The sequence below is a fragment of the Orbicella faveolata genome, unplaced genomic scaffold (assembly GCF_042242905.1).
Source record: "Orbicella faveolata isolate gen_17 unplaced genomic scaffold, um_ofav_v1 contig_1, whole genome shotgun sequence".
Lineage (NCBI taxonomy): Eukaryota > Metazoa > Cnidaria > Anthozoa > Scleractinia > Merulinidae > Orbicella > Orbicella faveolata.
In genome coordinates, this window is record NW_028301536.1 from 17,361,198 (window position 1) to 17,379,309 (window position 18,112).

An 18,112-nucleotide genomic window follows, 5' to 3' on the forward strand; every position below is an offset into this window, starting at 1 on the left:
ATTACAATACTATCTCTTCTTAATTTGTCATCAGTGTCACAGGTAGAAAGCTGATGTTCTTTTTGTTACTCCAGTGAGGTGATTGTTCGTTCTTTCGTAAAGGTTAGGGGATCTTTATCTAACCCTGACCTGTTCAAAAACATCACAAAGCACTCATCATGAATTAAACTGGATTTTCTTGCATTTATTTAATTATTTTATTTAATACTATTTTTTGACGGTGAGTTTTAGACTAAGCGCCAGTTTCATTTTATTTTCTGTTTTTCAGTGATATGATGCTAGAGCGCGCCATAATTAAGGAAGACGATCTGAGCCGTCAAAAATGATTCTTTATTCAACAACATCGTTGCTTGTGACTCTTTTTTTCTTAATATGACACTTGCTTTTTTCAGGGTATTAGCAATTTAACCTTAATAAAAACCGCGCACCATGGGGTGCTTAAACCACAGTCACACAACAAAGAGATATTTTTTTCGTTGAAATTAAGGAGCTTCTTTTTAATTTGGGCGAAATCTGATGCTCCTAAAGGGGTCGTGCCAAATTGAAATCCGTCCTAAATATCATTGTGTTGTAATAAAATGTGGTTCTTTCGGCCGGATATCTTCGGTCTTCGCCGATGTTGGGAAATATTAAGGTTCGGCCTTGTTCGGTCAGTGATGTGCGAGTGTGAGGGCGGCCATGAACAAAGGAACAAAGGTTAATGAGAAAAATGCACAGTTTTAATTTGGCCAACAATTAAAGTGAGGTATACGAACGTTTAAACGCATTTGTTTTTAAGTTAATTAGAATCAGACCCCAACGCTTAATGGTTTAGTCCATCCAAGAACGAAAATATGCTTCATGATTTTAGCCTTCATTTACAGTAATGCCAGGCCCCGTCAACACCACGCCGGAGAAATTTGAAAAAGGCGTTTTCACTCTGAAAACGCATCAAATGTTTTCCATCCACACTACACCGGAGAAGTTTGAAAACGCAACAATCATTGGTTATTTTGGATTTGTGTTCGGGAAACACTCGAGCAGGGAAATCACGTGATTATCGCGATGTCATCGTTTTCGAAAAGCTCTGTTTTCAAAATGTTTTTCGTCCATACTAAAACGCAAAGCCGGTGTTTTAAAATTCCTCCGGTTTGAAAAGCTTTTTCGAAAAGCTCCGTTTTCGTGACGGATTAGTGGTAGGACTAACCGTAGAAATGAACGGCTGCGTTTCAGTCAAATTTCTCCGGCGTAGTGTGAACGGGAGGAGAGAAAAAGAATATTCTGTCGCATTTTCACTTCTGCGGTAGCCATGCATTTTCCCTTGCTTTGTTCCATGCTTGCGAAATGAGCGAGTAAATACTAATTGAGGATTGTTGTCGCTAGCAGGTAAGGAAGGGGAGGTTTGTCAAATTTAATAAATTTTCTATACTAGTTTCTTCACATTCTAAAAGTTAACCAATTAAAATCAACTTCGTGTCCATCAGAGTCTGTTGTGTGATTCGTAAAAGAAGTCGCATGAATAACTAGCTAAGCATCTTCTCCGCGAAACTACCATGCAGACTTCATCAGCTGAATTAAGGGCAAACACACGCAATTATACCAAGAATTTGATTTTGATCGTTATACTTGTAATGAATACAAGCACATTTTGGTCTTTCTATTTTCATGTCCTAATTAACCAAGTGGTTAATTTGATGGACTGCGGGCTAACCGACTATTCTCTTTTCTTCTGCCAACTTTGATAAATCAGCCAGTCCGGCAATATCAAGAGTTATTTTATGGCTGCGCCTTTCAGCAGGTAGAACCTGCCAAACGCATTGAAACTTTCATTTTTTCATAACAATAATAATAAAAACTTTTAACAGTAGCTTCGACGAAATGCGAAAAAAGTCCTCTCTTCTTCCTGAGAGATAAGCTCTGAATAAAACGAAGCAAATTCATTCAAAGCCCGGCGATAACTTATCGGGCTTCACCGTAACGATCTCGTGAGCTGAAAACAGAGATCGCAGTTAATAAATATTAAGCACAGAGAGATTTTTGTTTCGGATTGAAGGAGATAGAATTAAAACAAAAGAATGATTAGTCAGAATAAGAAATACAGTTCGCTTACTAACTCAGTAATCTCAGATCAAATACTCCTCGTCGCAGGTAAGTTCATTTCACGACAGAGCGCAGCCTCCTCCCTCCTTTTGTGGCTTATGACCCTTTTCAACGTCAAACGTTTAACGACTGTGTAACAAAAATCTTGAAGACAATATCAAGAAATATACCCCAGGCAGCTCAATAGCAAGATGCTTCACATTTTTCCGTTAATGGTTTTGGCATTGTGTTTTTCAAGCACATCGCTCGGTGTCTATGGTTCGATCCCTTCTCTCGCCCAGGGTAAGCTTGTATGAGATCATAAATGATAGCGTCTTCGGAAAAGACTTGTCTTTACAAGCAGAAGTATGACCCGTCGCTTCTCGCCTTAGTGAGGGCGCTGGTCAATTAAGAAGTGCGAAGTTTCTTTTTTCACTTATCCAATATCGCCGGACGCTGTTGCTTCGTTTCACTGCGAACTTGACTTGCAAAATCTGCCCTCGCTGAACAATGAGAAGAATATATTTTATTACAAGTTGAACCCATGCAGCACACATACACCCATATCAAAACTTCAGTTGCTGATGTATATTGTGTAAGCAACATTGACTTGACCGATCATTTTTGACTAAGTATAAACTGGCAAGTAATTCTCTCGTTCATGTCACCTCAAAACAACCTGGGAAACCAATATGAAACTGCAAGATAGGTGTAGAACTTTACACAACGAGGAACTACATCTCTTGTCAGCGGTAATTCTCCTTAAAAACAATATGGCCTCATGAGACTATGACCTAGATCACAGTCTCTTGATGGCGTCCAGTGCGGGAGAACACGAGCTAAGCTTAAAGGAGCCTAGTCAGCCTGAAATTATTGATATTGCCTGGTGAATCGAAATTTTTATTGCTTTACTGCAAGTAGTGTTAATTATCTTTAGAAGCTTGACAGTGATTTCCTTCGTTTCGACATACTCCGAATAAAATATAATAGCCAAACTCTCGCATGTAAACAAAAACAAAGGCGTGGGCGACTAGAGCCCTTTAAGAGAAGAGAAATGAAAATATCGATAGGCAAGGACGACCAATACATAAGTAGAGTAAAAAGATTTAATTACCGGACCAACATGGAAGAGTAAAGACTAGCGCGGCTTGGAGGGGTATGGCCATTTGGTTAATAGAGCCTTCTATGGATGATCTATAATTTCTCTCGTTCTCATTTTATTTTCTCCGTTCGAGATAGCAGAACTTCGGATATCAAGAAATTAGATGAGGATCATGTACATGTAACGATGCCAAAAAACTGTTGTAATACTGTTGTAATGCGACAGCTCAGAGAGCCATAACCAAAATCAGCCAATCAGAGTGCTTTATTTCCAGTCAAATATTAACTACTTATGAGAAATAACACACAAAGTGCGGTGACAAACATGACAATGAAACGCATGTTCGAAAAAAATTCATTAAACTTGACGTTTCGTATGTTTCGACATACATCTTCAGACGGAAGTGACGGTTAGAATAGAGTCAAAAGAAGTAACAACTAAATTTTAAATTTAAGATAAGCAACTAACTAACAATAACAATGACAGAAGCTGAGAAACTTGCACATTAAAAGTGCAAACCGGCTAATAAAGATAAAGTTCATAAAGCTCTTCGCCAAGGGTAAGAGATTTACGGGGATTGTCAAACGGAGACTTTGCCGTATTCAGCAAGGCCGAGGTTTGACATTTTCCCGTATAGACCAAACGTTCGAGGTTAATAAGTCGTTTTATTATTGTATGGCTAGCTCCGCCAACGTGCGAGATGAATCGAATTCTGTGCTGTGATTGGCTACCCGAGCGGGCAACATGGCGCTACCTTGCCTGCACGGGACTACCCGTTTTGTCCCGCAAAAAATTTCCCAAAAGCCATATAATAAATCCTTCATTGACTACGCTTGTTTTGTAATAAAATTGTCAATGATAAAAGAAAACTCGTGGCAAAAAATGCAACAGATTTACGTTTTAATTTCAATGAAAGCACGTTAATTCTAGTGCATTCCACTGGTGACCTTATTGTCCTCTAACCGAACCATGGATCTGTTTCCGGTCAATCAAGTGGCATAGACACTTTTCTATTTCAAAAGAAAATTCATACATAGTAAGGAAGCGTCATTGAAAGTTAATCAGAGAAGGGTGTAATCGGCAAAGCTGATCTAAGTTAGATAAAGTTCTCACGCCCACGATCCAAGCAGAATTTACACCGCCTACATGAGTATATTCTCTCACTTTCGCTCGCAAGCAAACAGTGTAGCAATGCCTTCAATATGCTGTCAGCGCAAGCGACAATGACTTATTAAGTTGTATTTAACGACACGTTTTGCGGATCGATCGACCCCTTGCGAAGACCATGCGAGTATAGGAATAAAATCACCACTGCACAATTACTTAACTTCAGCCCTACCAAGTTTCCTCCAAAGAAGCTCTCGCTGTGAGCTGGGCTGAGGTTTTTCTTTAACAGAAAAAAAGAAAACGTTGGCTGTAGACGAAAGACATATAACGAGACAAAGAAGAATTGTATACTGTAAATGAAATCAGTAGATACGGGTGGCGTGTCCAATGACTCTGATGGCAGTCTGCCTCTCTCGGCACTGATTCAATCAGAGATGCGTCAAACAAATCGCGAGGGCCGGGCAACGCGTTGAACTAAAACAGCTGCATTGGAGCAAATTTACCTAACCATTTCTGGTTGAAAGAGTTAAAAATAGCCACCTTTCGATTGCCAGCCTGCGATCTTTGCCAACAAAAAAAAAATTTGGATGAAAAGCGCGAACGTGGAAATATATAATGTAAAAAAAGTGCGAAGTAGAAAAAAATTGCAAGAAAAAACAACAAAAATGTTTATGGGGTAATAAATTGTTAATGCGAAGTGGTAAAAGAATTGAATATGTTGTCTGGGTAATGGTTTCGAATTCTTCTCTCATTCACTTGTTATCGCGATATGCCAAGATGCATGCCGGTTTTTCCTCAAGCGAAATTTCTCTTGTCGATTAAATGAGTGTTGTTAAAGTCAATCGAATGGCTGTTTAACCATGTGCGAGTGGCTGTACTGTCTAACTATGCGGTTTTGTGGCATACCAGATTTTAAGCGTACTCTACCCCTCTTCACCCATGCCACTCGTAGTAAAAACCGTAACAGACTAACTGAATATTCTCCCTTCAAAGGCTTCCTTCCTTACGATTCAAATGTTCCGCTTTTACTTTGTCAACAATGTCTATTGACCAAGTTGTCTTCAGTGGCGGATGACCACTAGCAGTTGACGTGCTGTCGGAAATTTCCCACTCGAGTTCTCAAGGAGAAGAGACCAAGGAAGCTGTTATTGTTATGTTAATAGCCATTCTTAACACACTCATGTCAGCAAACAATTAGGAAGGGCAACGATAGCACACAATAAAATAATTACATTTTAATATTTCTCAACCGTGTATTACTTCACATTTATTATACAGACACCAGTGAAGTAGCAGGTGAGCTTTCGCGCGAAAACATATCTTCACACGTGAAAATAACGTGTTATTTTCACAAGTGAAAAGGTCACCGATGCTATGGTTACATAATTTATCCCTTAAACTGTACTTAAATGTGTTACTGTATGATCGAAACATCATCAGATCTTCCTCGGAAATCTTCCGTAATCTTCGGAAATTTTCGGAAAATGTTCGGAAACGTTTGTTAGGCCTTCAAACAACTTTTGGAGAATTTTCGAAAATCTTCGGAAAGTGTTCGGAAATGTTCGGAAAATCGTCAAAAAAGTCGCCATTAGTGTGTTTATATAATAAACAAGATAATACATGGCTGCTTGTAGATATGGAATTTCTCTTCTCGTGTTTATCTTAATATCTCACTCGCTTCCTCTCTCACTCGTGAGATATCAAGTTGAACACTCGAAGAGAAATTCCATATCTACGCTCGCCCATACAATATTCTTTATATATCGTCTAAAAGAAAAAAACAGTAGTCTCATATGAGTTACTTAATTTTCCCGCGCATAAGTTGTCCGCTGTCTTAGAGTTTTAGTTCCCGCTAAAAAAGACGTCTCATTCCAGTCCCTCCGCGCTTACCAGGCGTCGTCATCGTCTCTTTCTTATGTGGCACGGGAATGAACAAGAATGAAGTAAAAACTAAGTTATTTACACTGAGTATACCAGTACAATCTGAATGAGACTCAGTGCTTAGAATGAGTTTGGGATAATGTTGCCTGGCACTGTGGTCCGCTGACTGCTGTGACAGGTAACTTCTACGGACTCTCCAATTTAGTAACTACTTATTGACCTAGAGTGAGGTCTGTAGGGAAGATCCCAGACTGAGACCTGGCCGCAAGGCCGCCGCGTAACGCTGGCACAATCTGGCCAAGGCTTGAATCGATCCCGTCTAGGGGACAGCAATACTCCTCAGATATGCGATGCAACGGAGAAGAACGAAGGTAAGTTTGCACATAGCGTGAATGTAGATCCACCTAAATGCCACAGCGGGCAATATTATTTTTTGTGCCATTCCCCTGTGTAACTCCTCTCTGAACTATGTCATATTTATTGAGAACATATGGCTTCCTTTGTTTCCACTGGTAATAGGGATTACTTGTGTTTGGCTTATGTACACTCGTGCACTGTCCAGGCAAGTGGACCAATCTAAATCTAGAATAACTGCAACAAAATGTAGTAACGGTAAAAAAAGTATGACTTCGTTGAAAATGTAAATTAGTCTCATTTACAGTGTACTCAACATGAAATTGAGACAATCATATAAAGACAACAAAGTTCTAACATTCCTTTCTGTTTCCTTTTTCCGTGCCAGTTACCTGCACACCATGAGGCGGTTATTGCGGTCAGGGGCCCGTTTCTCGAAGGTCCCGAAAAGTTTTCGCACCGGAAAGTCACAGCAAAATCTCGAAGCATATGATTACAGAGCTGTTTTATTCGCGTATTCTTAATATGAACAGAGGTTCCCTTCAGTCAAGAAGTTTCAGGCGTATACTCCACTCCGTTTTTAGATACAGGTGAACTGAAAGTGGCTTTATGGGCCCGAAAAGTTTCCGGGGCTTTCGAGAAACGGGCCCCAGGTCCGTTGAACTCTTGTCAGCAAATAAAACCTAGGCCCCGTCTGCACTACGCAGGAAGAATTTGAAAAAGGTTTCACTCTTACAACGCATCAAATATTTTTTGTCCACACGACGCCGGAGAAATTTAAAAACGCAACGACCACCGGTCATTTTGGATTTGTGTTTGAGGAAAACTCGGGCAGAGGAATCACATGATTGTCGTGACTCTGACGTTTTCGAAATGCTCCGTTTTTAATGCTTTCTGTTCACACTAAAACGCAAAGCCAGCGTTTTGAAGGGCGTTTTCGAAAAGGTTCGTTTTCGTGACGGGTTAGAATGGACGGTAGGTCTAATCGTAGAAATATAGCTGTGTTTTCAAATTTCTGCGGCTTAGGGTGGAGGCTGCCCTGGTGTATCATCGGACCATTCGAGTGAGAGACGTGAATGAGGTTAAGCGATCCGTGCAATCTGTGTATGATCAGCAACCCTTAATCTGAGGATCTCGCAATAGTTTCTACACTCTATGTAGACATCTGAGGTTTATCAAAATATTGTGGTAACTGCTGGTTTCATAGAGATTAGTAGTAACAGGAGCAGCAACTGAGAGATTCGTGACCTCTCTGTTAAACTGTACAACGCTACGCAGGCGACATGCAATATTTTGACTTGGCAGTTACTCACGGGGAGGAGAGAATCCATATAAAGACAGGGAAGTGATCAACCGTCCTTGTTAAAAAATAATAATAATAATAAATAATGAAAAAAAAAATTATATGCAATTGACCACTTCTCGTTCTTGAGCTGGTAACTGCCAAACAGGCAGTTAAGTTTGAAAGTGAATTGAAACCACACCCAGAAAACGAGAATTCGGAATCTTTTCAAAATGCCCCATCATCACCACCGTCTCTTCTATATTGATTGAAGTCCTCCCCATAAAATCTCTACTGATTGTTTCTTCGCTTTCCTTTGCTTATAAGGAGCTCTCTTAATAAGGACGGCTTAGGATTTCAGACAGATTCCTATCGACGGACCTGAGATATTTGCATCTGTAAATATTTTTTCAAGACAAATATTCAAACCGCTGTGGATGATGAGTGACAGCGAATGCTTTGCTCTTTACCATAAATTGAAGGGAAAATGTTCACGGCATCCTCTACTAATGACGAACGTTTTTCCTGTCAGCTTGGCTTGCATTCCACATCTCCATCACGACTTGACTTCATTTTGACCAGTTCCTGTCGAACTACCTTTTCCTGTTCTAGTATCAGCGAGGGCTTTTGGTACTGAGGACAGAAAATAGACATGCGGCATCGAGTTAGCCTGAATTACCGAATCAGACATAATTGTCTGCCCAAACAACAAAATGATATCTTCTGACGACTGAGAATACTTGAAGTACTGTACCACAATAATAAACCCTAGGCTCATGTTGTTGAAGGCTTTCTTGTGGGTTAGTTTTCAGGGAAGGTGTAGGGCGGGGCCATGGAGGGGACAGGGGTGGGTGTGGGTGCGGCGGGAGAGGGCTTGGTATGGCAAGACAAATAATTGCAATTTAATAGTTTATATTTTGAGGCGATACTGTAGTTCAATTTACTTTTTGCAGCATATAAAAATACTGCATCTCAGAACATAACGATGTGAAGGTTCTATAATACCAGTAAAATGAACATCGCGAAGCTTATTTTCAGGGATTTTCTTTAGTGTAACTTTATGGTATACTGCTAATACTAGGATATATCACCACTATAACTGGCATTCAACTTAATTCCAACTTACTGTTATGATGAGAGTGTTATTTGCATGAGCTATGGAGATCGCACTCTGTTCCAGATTTAATTTTGCTCTTTCCATATCAGAAATATGAAATCTTTTAAAATATCTGTGAAGAAAGAAGGAAATTATTAAAGTAGGTTCTTAAAATGAACGGAGGCAAATTTCAGAACTCAGAACTCAGAACTCAGAACTGAACATCAATCAAAGTTGGTTTTCAGTAGAACTGCTGATGGTAAGTTAAACATCCAGAGAGAGGCAATCAATTATAAGTTGGTCAATGGGTGTTTCGAAGGAGGCCTACAACCTGAGGGAGACAAAGTTTCTTGTGGCTTTAAGGAGTTAACTTCCACAGAAGATGTGACCTGCAAGGAGACCTCGGGCATTAACAGGGATACAAATGAGTCCCTGGGACTTAATCCGGGACAACAGTTACTTCTGTAGCTGGTCCTTGTGGATCATGAGTGGCTTTACCCTCTGCCGGTTCAATTTTAATAGTCTGTAATCTTTAATCGTTAATCATTATTTATACACGGCAAAAACATCAGGTAGAAAAAATCACACTTTTTCTACCTGAAAAATTAGTCTGCAGATCATTGCTCCCACCCCTTCCACCCTGTACTGAGTAAAGTATCCGTTAGCTTTGGCTTCTGCAGATTGGATTAGAATGACAGTGAGTAGTGATTGCAGATCACAAGGTTGAACTAAATAGCTAGAACAACACACCAGAATTACTCAGCTGCACATACAGGTGTACACATGTACCTTCAGGGTGCATATTATATACAGTACTCCAAAGCTCATCCATCGCTGATGAGTTTTATAAATACTGAGTCACACATTATATTTTTCATCAGTAGGCAAATTTTTGGCCAGGTTTATATTATGTTCAATGAGTGCCAGTTGACTCTTACTTTTTGTTGCTTGTCCTTACTGTAATGGACTGCTTGTCATCATCAACCGTCACACTGTACACATTCAGAGGATAGGGAAGGTTTCTTATCCTCCACTGAAATGCTTTGCTATTATCTTTTCTTGTGCAAATTGGCTAAGGATGGATATATATATGTAAATTCAAAGTTAGCAAATAATATTTTGTGTAAACAGACACCCAAGTTTAATACTGGACCTACTGTATCCAAATGAGTATAAAGTCAGTGAAAAAAGTTGAAAAAGCAGACAGTGTTTGTACATGTACTCACATTTCCTCTACTTTCATTGATATTTTCCACATCTAGGTTCACTGGTCTCATGTCTTCACCTATCTCATATTCCCATTTGCCTTCTCTTCCTACACTAGACTTCTTCTTCCACTTCCTTACTGGAATGGAATAGTTAATAGGCAGTTGATCCATTATTGCACTTTGTTATCCCACATTGAGCCATTTTACCATACCTACAGCTGTAGGCCAAGAGAATGTGCAAAGTAATAGCCTGTACTACACTGATTGGTATGATTTTCAGATGATGCAGGATGTATTTCAAAGACCAGAAGCTCAAACACTAGAAAATGATGGAGGAATAAATCCTTCATCTGATTGTTTAACATATTATCATTAATTAGTAGCCACTCAGCTGTGTTTATGGGAAATCCACAAATCTGATTGGTTCTCTCATCATTTTTTATTCACTGAATCTGATGGACGAGTGTGTGTACTGCTCTTCAAAAATAATTCTTAATTTTAGGTGAAAATACCCAAAATTGTAGGTTTTGTGCTGTAATGCTTTAGAGTGTCTACAAAAAAAAAATAAGAGTACTCACCCTCACTTTGTATGAGCAATAGTCAACTCGACTATGCCTCGTTGACTGTTTGCTCAATACATAGAAAACTTGGGCTCGTAGTCTAATTGTTGAATACACAGGTGGCCACCTAAAGGCATATCACACTAATAACTTGTCACAAGTTTAGCACTGACTGCAACTTACCCAATAGTTCTCCAGATGATACATCATACTCTTCCACCATCTCTGTTTCATCAGGGAAAGTGTAATGGACTTTACGTCGACCTGGTGACATTATGAACATTACAGAAAAATAACACCCAAAAGTTTTAAAGCTTAGTGAAAAAAGTACAAGCCATACCCCAGGAAGCCGAGTTGGATCAGGTCCCATAGCAACCATCCAAGCACCATTTCTCACTTCCACTGTCAGTAGACACTCAGACCAACTACTTATGCCTCAACTCCTTTACAATATATACTCCTTTAGCAAACAACCCTATTGCTGGTGGTTAGTTGTCACTGATTACTGATTAGGCCAAATTTCTAAAGTTTACAACCTAGGTGTATTTAATATTTACCGTCTCCAGCCAAAAGGATTATTGTCCCCTAAGGTTTTGTATTATTCTGTTTTAAGTAAGCATCTGTCTTCTTTAGGTTTAACGGAACAAGAACCTGCCACACATTTTAGGAAATTGCTCTGATAATATACACACACGTACGTAGTCTATAATGAACGATAGCGACATGTAAGATTTCAAGCTTACACTTCCCCGATTTCCCGAGTGATGTCTCAACACGCAGTCTTGCAGCATCGATCTTCGTTCTCTATCTTCATTGTCGACAAAGCTTTATAAAAACTAAGTTTATTCAGTTTTTGATGGTTTGCATCACTTACCATCTTGAACAAGACTCGTCTTTCTCGCTTTTCGAAGCGTTTCCAACCAAACAAACTTCCCTTCTGCCGCCGCCATTTTAAATTCGCATTTTAAAGATGCTGCTGACCACAAGCAAAGTAGGCTCGAGAACTCTGATCTGAGAGAGGTTGGTAAAGAAACTGTGGAAAACAAACATTTTTACCACAATTGCTACTAATCTCGCAATCTGATTGGCTAATTTGCTGTTGTCGATAAGAGTCCAGACAACGCTGCTCGCGTCAATGTGTCACACTCTTGTTCACGCTCTGAAAAACATTGATATTGTGGTAAAAAAACAAATCGAATGAGGTTTAGAGTTGTCTGTATTCTTATCACCAACGAGATGCGTCATCACAGTGGATGGCAGAAATCTGACATTTTCTATTATAAGCTTCGCGTAGACACCGCTTATGCTTCCTTTTCCGATACAGGAGGGAACAAAACATGGATGGAAGTCCGTCTTACTGTGTGTCAGGTATTTCACAGAGAGATAAGCCTCTATTACAGGTCCTAGACCCCTAAAGAAAGCTACTAAAATGCGATTGGCTAAACCTTTAGAGGAGAGCAATTCGAGATTAAGAGCTTAAGGTAATTCCCTAGTAAAAGAACCCGCCATATGCTGTTGTTACAGGACAAGGAGATATTAAAAACGTAGTAAAAAGAGGGGGTCACCGTGCTTGTTTTCACACCAGAATGCTGACAAATACCACTATTTAGGTGACTTTTGGTAATCTCTGTGCGCAACAAATAAGCTTGATTATTTTTCAATGCAGTGTGTTGTATCACCCAGAGTTTGACTTTCTTTGATTGTTTATTCATCTACGTCCCAGAAAAAATGTCTTCAAATACCTTGCATTATTTTTTATCCTTTAAAGGAAACATAATTTGGACATGCACTGTTGGGCCTGTTATGTCTCCCTCTGTAGTATTTATTTCATTTGCCGGAAAAGTAGCCATAGAATTCTACTATTTTTTATCTCAGTTATTGAGGATATTGTTCTCATTGAAATTATGAAATAAAAAGTGAGACCAAGGTTTAGTAGTATATTTATTTTTCTAATCAACAGTCAGGTGAAAGTTACCGTATGATCATAGGCACGCTTCAACAAGAGAAGGTAATGCTTCTGCCACGTGGGTAATCAATTACAAAACGTTCAAATTGAATACCTGTAATTGGACACCCACGTGATCGCACACAGATTAAATGACAAATAGGCATGTGGAGAGCCAATCACGATCCAGGATTTTGTCATAGATACAATTATATTGAAAAAAAAAATACTATTATTTTCATTCATAATATATTATTCTCATTCATAATATGTTATTCTCACTTATCGTTAACACCACAGTTTTGATGTCTGTTCTTCTCCTCACACTTGACATGCCATTTGTGTGACCTGGACCTTAAATGTTTTTTCCAGTTTTCTTCACCAAGAATAATGCGGTTGCCACAGATCTCACACACATGCCTTGCATGCCGATCATCTTGGATGATCACCCTGGGGAGAGGGTTGATAAGTGGATTTTCCCCTTTTATCAATTTATCTAAAATATCTAATGCAGTTTTAAGAACATTGCCCTCCCATTTCTCAAGATCAGTTGCATCTAGTCCATAAACATCAGGTGCAGAGCTACTTGGTCTTGCCAAGAAGCGGTTTCTCACCCATGTCATTTGCTTTTTTGCATACCTACGTGTGACTGTCTTCATGTTTTCGACACCTGTTGTCAAAAGTTCTTTGTCCTCTTTGGATGCATTGCTTTTATCAAACTTTTTTCCTTCCTGTTTGACAAGAAACTCATGAAATTCTTTGAAACCAATGGACTGAAATATACCTTCTGTGTATTTTGTGTCGACATCCTTTTTCTCCAACACGTGGTTGTATTCACGATGAAAGTCCAAGAGTTCTTCAATTAAGCCTCTATCCAACATTTCATTGACTCTACTATCAAGCCTCTCATTAAGGATCTCTCTCTGACACTGTAGCCAAAATACACACATGTGTTTATATCTCTGGGGTCCACCATAAACACTTCCCCCTAGTCTCTGTTGCTGTTCTTGCAGAATCTTACTGTGAGGCCTGCCGAGTTGTTCATATACCTGAAGACTTCGTGCAATTTTCCGGGAATCACTTGGATGTAGACGATCTGCCATGGCTGGATCAACCTCCCTGAGCCTTTCATAGAGGCTTGTCTTTGAGCTTGACTCCTTATTCCGTTCTAAATGTCCTGGCATTTCTTCAGATTGGCTAGTTCCTTTAGCTGTCTCTCCACACGCCACTACCGTCTCACCAAGTGCATCATTAGAGTTTCCAACTTCTTTACTTTGGATCTCTTTTCGCTGCTTGATACCTTTTGTGCGTTTTTCTGATTCATCTCCGCTACTAGACGAACTAGTGCTTCTATCTTCGTCAATCAAGATATCCCATAAGACAGATTCGATGTAATAGTTTGTGCCGCCAACGATTATCGGAATTTTTCCTCTCGTTTTGATGTCTTCGATCAAAGGTAAGGCCATATTTCGGAATTCCACGACAGAGAATTCTTTCAGCGGCGAAACAAAATCGATCAAGTGGTGAGGGCATTGTGAGAGTTCCTCAGCAGTCACCTTGTTCGTTATAATGTCCAAGCCTTTGTAAACTTGCATAGAGTCAGCGCTGAGGATTTCTCCACCTATTCTTTTACCTATTTCGATGGCTAGCTTGGATTTTCCAGTACCAGTGGAGCCTAGAATTACCACAAGAGGCAAACGACATGCCATTAGGGACAGCGCGTCTCCCAACCCCAAAATGCTTTGGAAACGAAAGAATATCGAGGTCGAAATGTATTATGGACCAAAATATAACAAGACAGCGGGAACCTGGTCTCTAACATTAGTAGGCCTGGTTAATTTTATCATTTTTAGCGGGTAAGGTAAATCCTGAATAAAATTTTTCACTTGAATTGCTCCAAGCATTGTTCAATATTTATGTATAGAATAATCCTTGCAAAGTTGAGCCGTCGACAGCGCGAACCCAGTGCTTACAATACTGAGATGAGGTGGTTTTCGAAAGCTTTTCGCCAGCCCAAAACTCGGCGAGAAATCGATCGACAAATTCAAAGCCATGATCTGGGACAATCCTACTGACGATATGCTACCAAGTTATGGTAGGTTTTTTTTAAAGAAAATTAAGAAATGACTTCATGTGGAGTGATGTCGTGATGTGTAGGCTTATTTTTCCAGGTATATCCTGAACTAGTACTGGAACCGGCTAAAATATGCAATAAAGTTTATGTAATTTAAAGATAAACAAAACGAAAATGCGTGCACGGGCCCGAAAAAGTAAAATGATGTAAAATAGAATATGGGATATGCTTATTTTGTAGCTGAAAAAATGCGATTAGGGTTTTAGACATGGTGTGGAAAGGTGGAAAGGGGGTGGGGAGGGGGGTGGGTGGGTTGGGGGATGCCATCTTCAATACAGTATCACAGTTTTGTTGAATTAGAAAGCAGTGATGCTTAGAAATTTATAATCTTATATACATCTTTGTCCGCTAGCAGCCCACTCCAACTCTACTTTTTGAGGTCTATTACCCCACTCCCTTAGAAAATATTTAATAAAGCCAGATGAAAAGTATATCATGTTGTTACTAATTAACAGGATTGACTGCAGATGAGCTTGCCTGTCTTGCTGCATCGGGAATGCAAGGCTGGGTCTATACTGATCACGTCACATGGGTTTTAAAACAGCTTAATGACATGCAAAATGATACCATGCTACTATGCCCAATGTCGTTGTTAATATCCACAACGAGATGATGAGGAAAGCTAAGTTACTTAACCCTGGACCTTTAAAAAGGCTGGTTTTCACTCTGAATGTGGGACAAAGGAATGACAAAACTTTCATTGGCAACCCTCAAAATGGTGGTAATCATTGGGTACTGGTAGATGTTGAGCTGCGACCTTTCATGAAGATCATATACTGTAAGATGCTGGCTTGGCAACCTCCCCCAGACATCATTGATGTCATCAATGATTTTGCACGGTACATTCCAGAAGTTGGAACGCACAAAAAGAGTCATTTGGTGCTTGCCCACTCTCCCAGTGTGACTAATTGGCAGGGTCATGAATGTGACTGACGATGCCGTAACTATTCCCTGCAGAGTTGCACTGATATATGTGGTGTTATTACTCTGGTAAACGCAGCTGTGGTAGCCTTGCACAGCCCTCTTTTCTGATGGTTAACGGGTCCAGTGATCAAAGAATCGATCTTCTTGCAACACCTGACCCAATACTGGTTATATTTTGTGTCGCCCATGAGCAGAGACGAAGCCGTATTCTTGTCAGTGTGAAACAAATTTTTAGTTTGTTTATTGTGGAAGTGCCACAACTTCCACTGATGACCACTCCATCTTTCCCTCACCCCCATTAGTGGTCATTATATGGTTTTACACATTGTGCTGGCATTATTTTGAGCATAATAGCGAGGCAAAAGAATCTAGCATTATGCGGGAATAACAGTGACAAAAACTGGCCGATGTCTTTTGAGCATAACATATAGTGAGATTTTTTGATCATCAGGCATTTGCATAATGACAACAAATTTGAGCATTATGTGTAAAACCCTATTTCATGACCCATTTCCAGTACTATTCTGATATTTACAACACAACTTTGCAAACACAAAATCCTTTAACAACAGAAAGACAACAATGTTGGGAAGGAATACTCCTTCTAACATGAACCAAATGCACTGCCCCATGAAAAATGCAGGACATGTGGTTAGTGTAGTACAAAGATAGAAGAGTGCTTTTAGAAACCTTTTGACCTAAGTTTTCATCTCTAAAATGGCCCTTGTGATATGATCAGTAGCAGGCTGTACATGTTTTCGTGACGATTTGAACAGCTAGAGATAACTGTGCAACCTGACACTAGCCTTCTAGCAGGCTACTGCCATATTGGCTTATGATATTGGCTTATGATATTGGCTTATGATATTGGCTTATGTTATCCACAGGTCTTTAGCTTCTTCATTGTGAAGAACATCATCATAATTTACTTCTATCAAAATGAAAAAGATCACCAGGGATAATGAAAACCTGGATCTACAGGTCCCTTGGCAAAATTGTTTGTTTGATGCTGTGCTAAATAGAGAAGATGATATCATTATTCAGAGCATTTAGTGCAGGAAACATTTTCACACTAGAAAATATATGAAATCATTACAGGTCAGACTAGTGAAATTTTAAAAGCTGATTCTAACTGTTTCTGGACGACCTATATGGAACATGCCAGGTCTCTTTCAATTGAAATCATTTTGTTATTAGCAAAAAAAGGACAGAGCAGTCATTCAAGACTATTCCAGCAGCTTGTATTAATAATAATATTAGACCATGTTTTTGATGTTCTGTTAAATAGAACAGGGATAAGCATGTGAAATCATTATTGGCATGAGGTGAAACTAGTCTTGTGTTTCACACATTTAATTTCAGTGAGCTATCACAATACTGGGCATCGTGCTTTGCATAAATATTTGATCAATCAGCTCATTTCCGTAGGATTTTTATCAACTTGATCCCCACCACAGATATATGCTTGTACATGTACATGTAAGTTCTGAACGGCACAGTGCGAACTATATTGATTTTGCAACAAGTTTACTATTAATTTAATATTTTTTTGCCATACATGGCTCGAGTAACATTCTAAGGAAAATTGGACTCTGAGTACATGTCTGACATCTATTGTCATTTCAATATTGTCTTATAGTTATTTCATATTGTTCTAGAGTTTTTACTGCTTTTAAGCAACAAATCTGAAACAAACATTACATGCAGAAACAAAAAAAACAGATAAATATTATTATATATTATATTATATATTTTCAGGCTTTCAATGTTGGTATGTGTGTGGAATTATAATGGGATTACGGTATGAAGTTCTGTATTACTGCATTAAATACACGACAAGCCGTTACGATTATTGTTAATCAAATTAAAGAAACTACATATAATTTCTACATACACAACACAAGCTAAGGTTCGTTTACTGGTAACAAATAGGTCAATGAATTGCAAGATAATGAATACCGTGGTGCACAACTGATCTGATGAGCAAAAATTTCTGTGACTGAGACGTTCGAGGGATAATTTGTGTTTCCTTTCAGAAATATTTCGAGAAAACGTGGGCTGGTGGTCGCTAACTGCGTTTTAAAGCTGAAATCAACCAGGCGTTTCAAGTGTTAGAGACCACGCTCCCACTATCTGATTATATTTTGGCCCACAATACGTTTCGATCTCGATATTCTTTCGTTCCCGATGCATTTTGGGGTTGGGAGACGCGCTGTCCCTAATGGCATGTAGGCAAACGAATGTTTCCCATGGCGGCCGCCATTTTGGCTTAGACCGAGAAGAGTCTGGAAGTGAGATTAAAAATATTCAGCCTCGTTCCCAGTATCTCTATTCCTGGGAACGAGGTGCAAAGAAACAATTATTATTGACATGATGTAGCTATTACTTGGTGTCTGTAAAAGTCAAATATTCCAGAGTATATCTAGTCTACAGAATTTCACTGTAAGTGCGCGTTCAACCT

At 39.3% G+C, this 18,112-nt stretch overlaps 2 protein-coding genes across 5 annotated transcripts; both read right to left on the reverse strand.

Annotated features, from left to right (window-relative positions):
• Nucleotides 1-5,479: 5,479 nt before the first annotated feature.
• LOC110045749 (protein DPCD-like) lies at nucleotides 5,480-11,643 on the reverse strand. 3 transcript variants are annotated; one of them, XR_016208185.1, is made up of 7 exons: nucleotides 11,523-11,643; nucleotides 10,832-10,912; nucleotides 10,107-10,225; nucleotides 9,819-9,952; nucleotides 8,911-9,013; nucleotides 8,255-8,417; nucleotides 6,611-6,739 (listed from the first exon to the last, which is right to left on the reverse strand). XR_016208185.1 is itself a non-coding variant. In XM_020751375.2 (6 exons), the coding sequence occupies exons 1-6, from the start codon at nucleotides 11,596-11,598 to the stop codon at nucleotides 8,313-8,315; spliced, it is 618 nt and encodes a 205-aa protein (XP_020607034.2). In that variant the 5' UTR covers nucleotides 11,599-11,639; the 3' UTR covers nucleotides 6,611-8,312. The 3 variants fall into 3 exon arrangements, 2 of the variants coding, with proteins under 2 accessions (XP_089149005.1, XP_020607034.2); XM_020751375.2 differs by having other exon boundaries at nucleotides 6,611-8,417; nucleotides 11,523-11,639; XM_089292879.1 differs by lacking the exon at nucleotides 11,523-11,643 and having other exon boundaries at nucleotides 5,480-8,417; nucleotides 10,107-10,306.
• Nucleotides 11,644-12,576: 933 nt separating this feature from the next.
• LOC110045643 (tRNA dimethylallyltransferase-like) lies at nucleotides 12,577-17,931 on the reverse strand. 2 transcript variants are annotated; one of them, XM_089292871.1, is made up of 2 exons: nucleotides 17,884-17,931; nucleotides 12,577-14,286 (listed from the first exon to the last, which is right to left on the reverse strand). In XM_089292871.1, the coding sequence occupies exons 1-2, from the start codon at nucleotides 17,912-17,914 to the stop codon at nucleotides 12,872-12,874; spliced, it is 1,446 nt and encodes a 481-aa protein (XP_089148997.1). In that variant the 5' UTR covers nucleotides 17,915-17,931; the 3' UTR covers nucleotides 12,577-12,871. The 2 variants fall into 2 exon arrangements, with proteins under 2 accessions (XP_089148997.1, XP_020606898.2); XM_020751239.2 differs by lacking the exon at nucleotides 17,884-17,931 and having other exon boundaries at nucleotides 12,577-14,514.
• Between the last annotated feature and the right edge of the window lie 181 nt (nucleotides 17,932-18,112).

Excerpts from the sequence above, each read along its gene's own strand:
- LOC110045749 (XM_020751375.2), bottom strand. The coding sequence starts at position 11,598 with ATGGCGGCGGCAGAAGGGAAGTTTGTTTGGTTGGAAACGCTTCGAAAA. Across the intron at positions 10,226-10,831 it reads ATCATCTGGAGAACTATTGG|TAAGGAAGTGGAAGAAGAAG; the intron begins GTAAGTTGCAGT and ends ATTCCATTCCAG. Across the intron at positions 9,953-10,106 it reads TCAATGAAAGTAGAGGAAAT|CCAATTTGCACAAGAAAAGA; the intron begins GTGAGTACATGT and ends ATCCATCCTTAG.
- LOC110045643 (XM_089292871.1), bottom strand. The coding sequence starts at position 17,914 with ATGGCGGCCGCCATGGGAAACATTCGTTTGC. Across the intron at positions 14,287-17,883 it reads CATGGGAAACATTCGTTTGC|CTCTTGTGGTAATTCTAGGC; the intron begins CTACATGCCATT and ends CATGTCGTTTGC.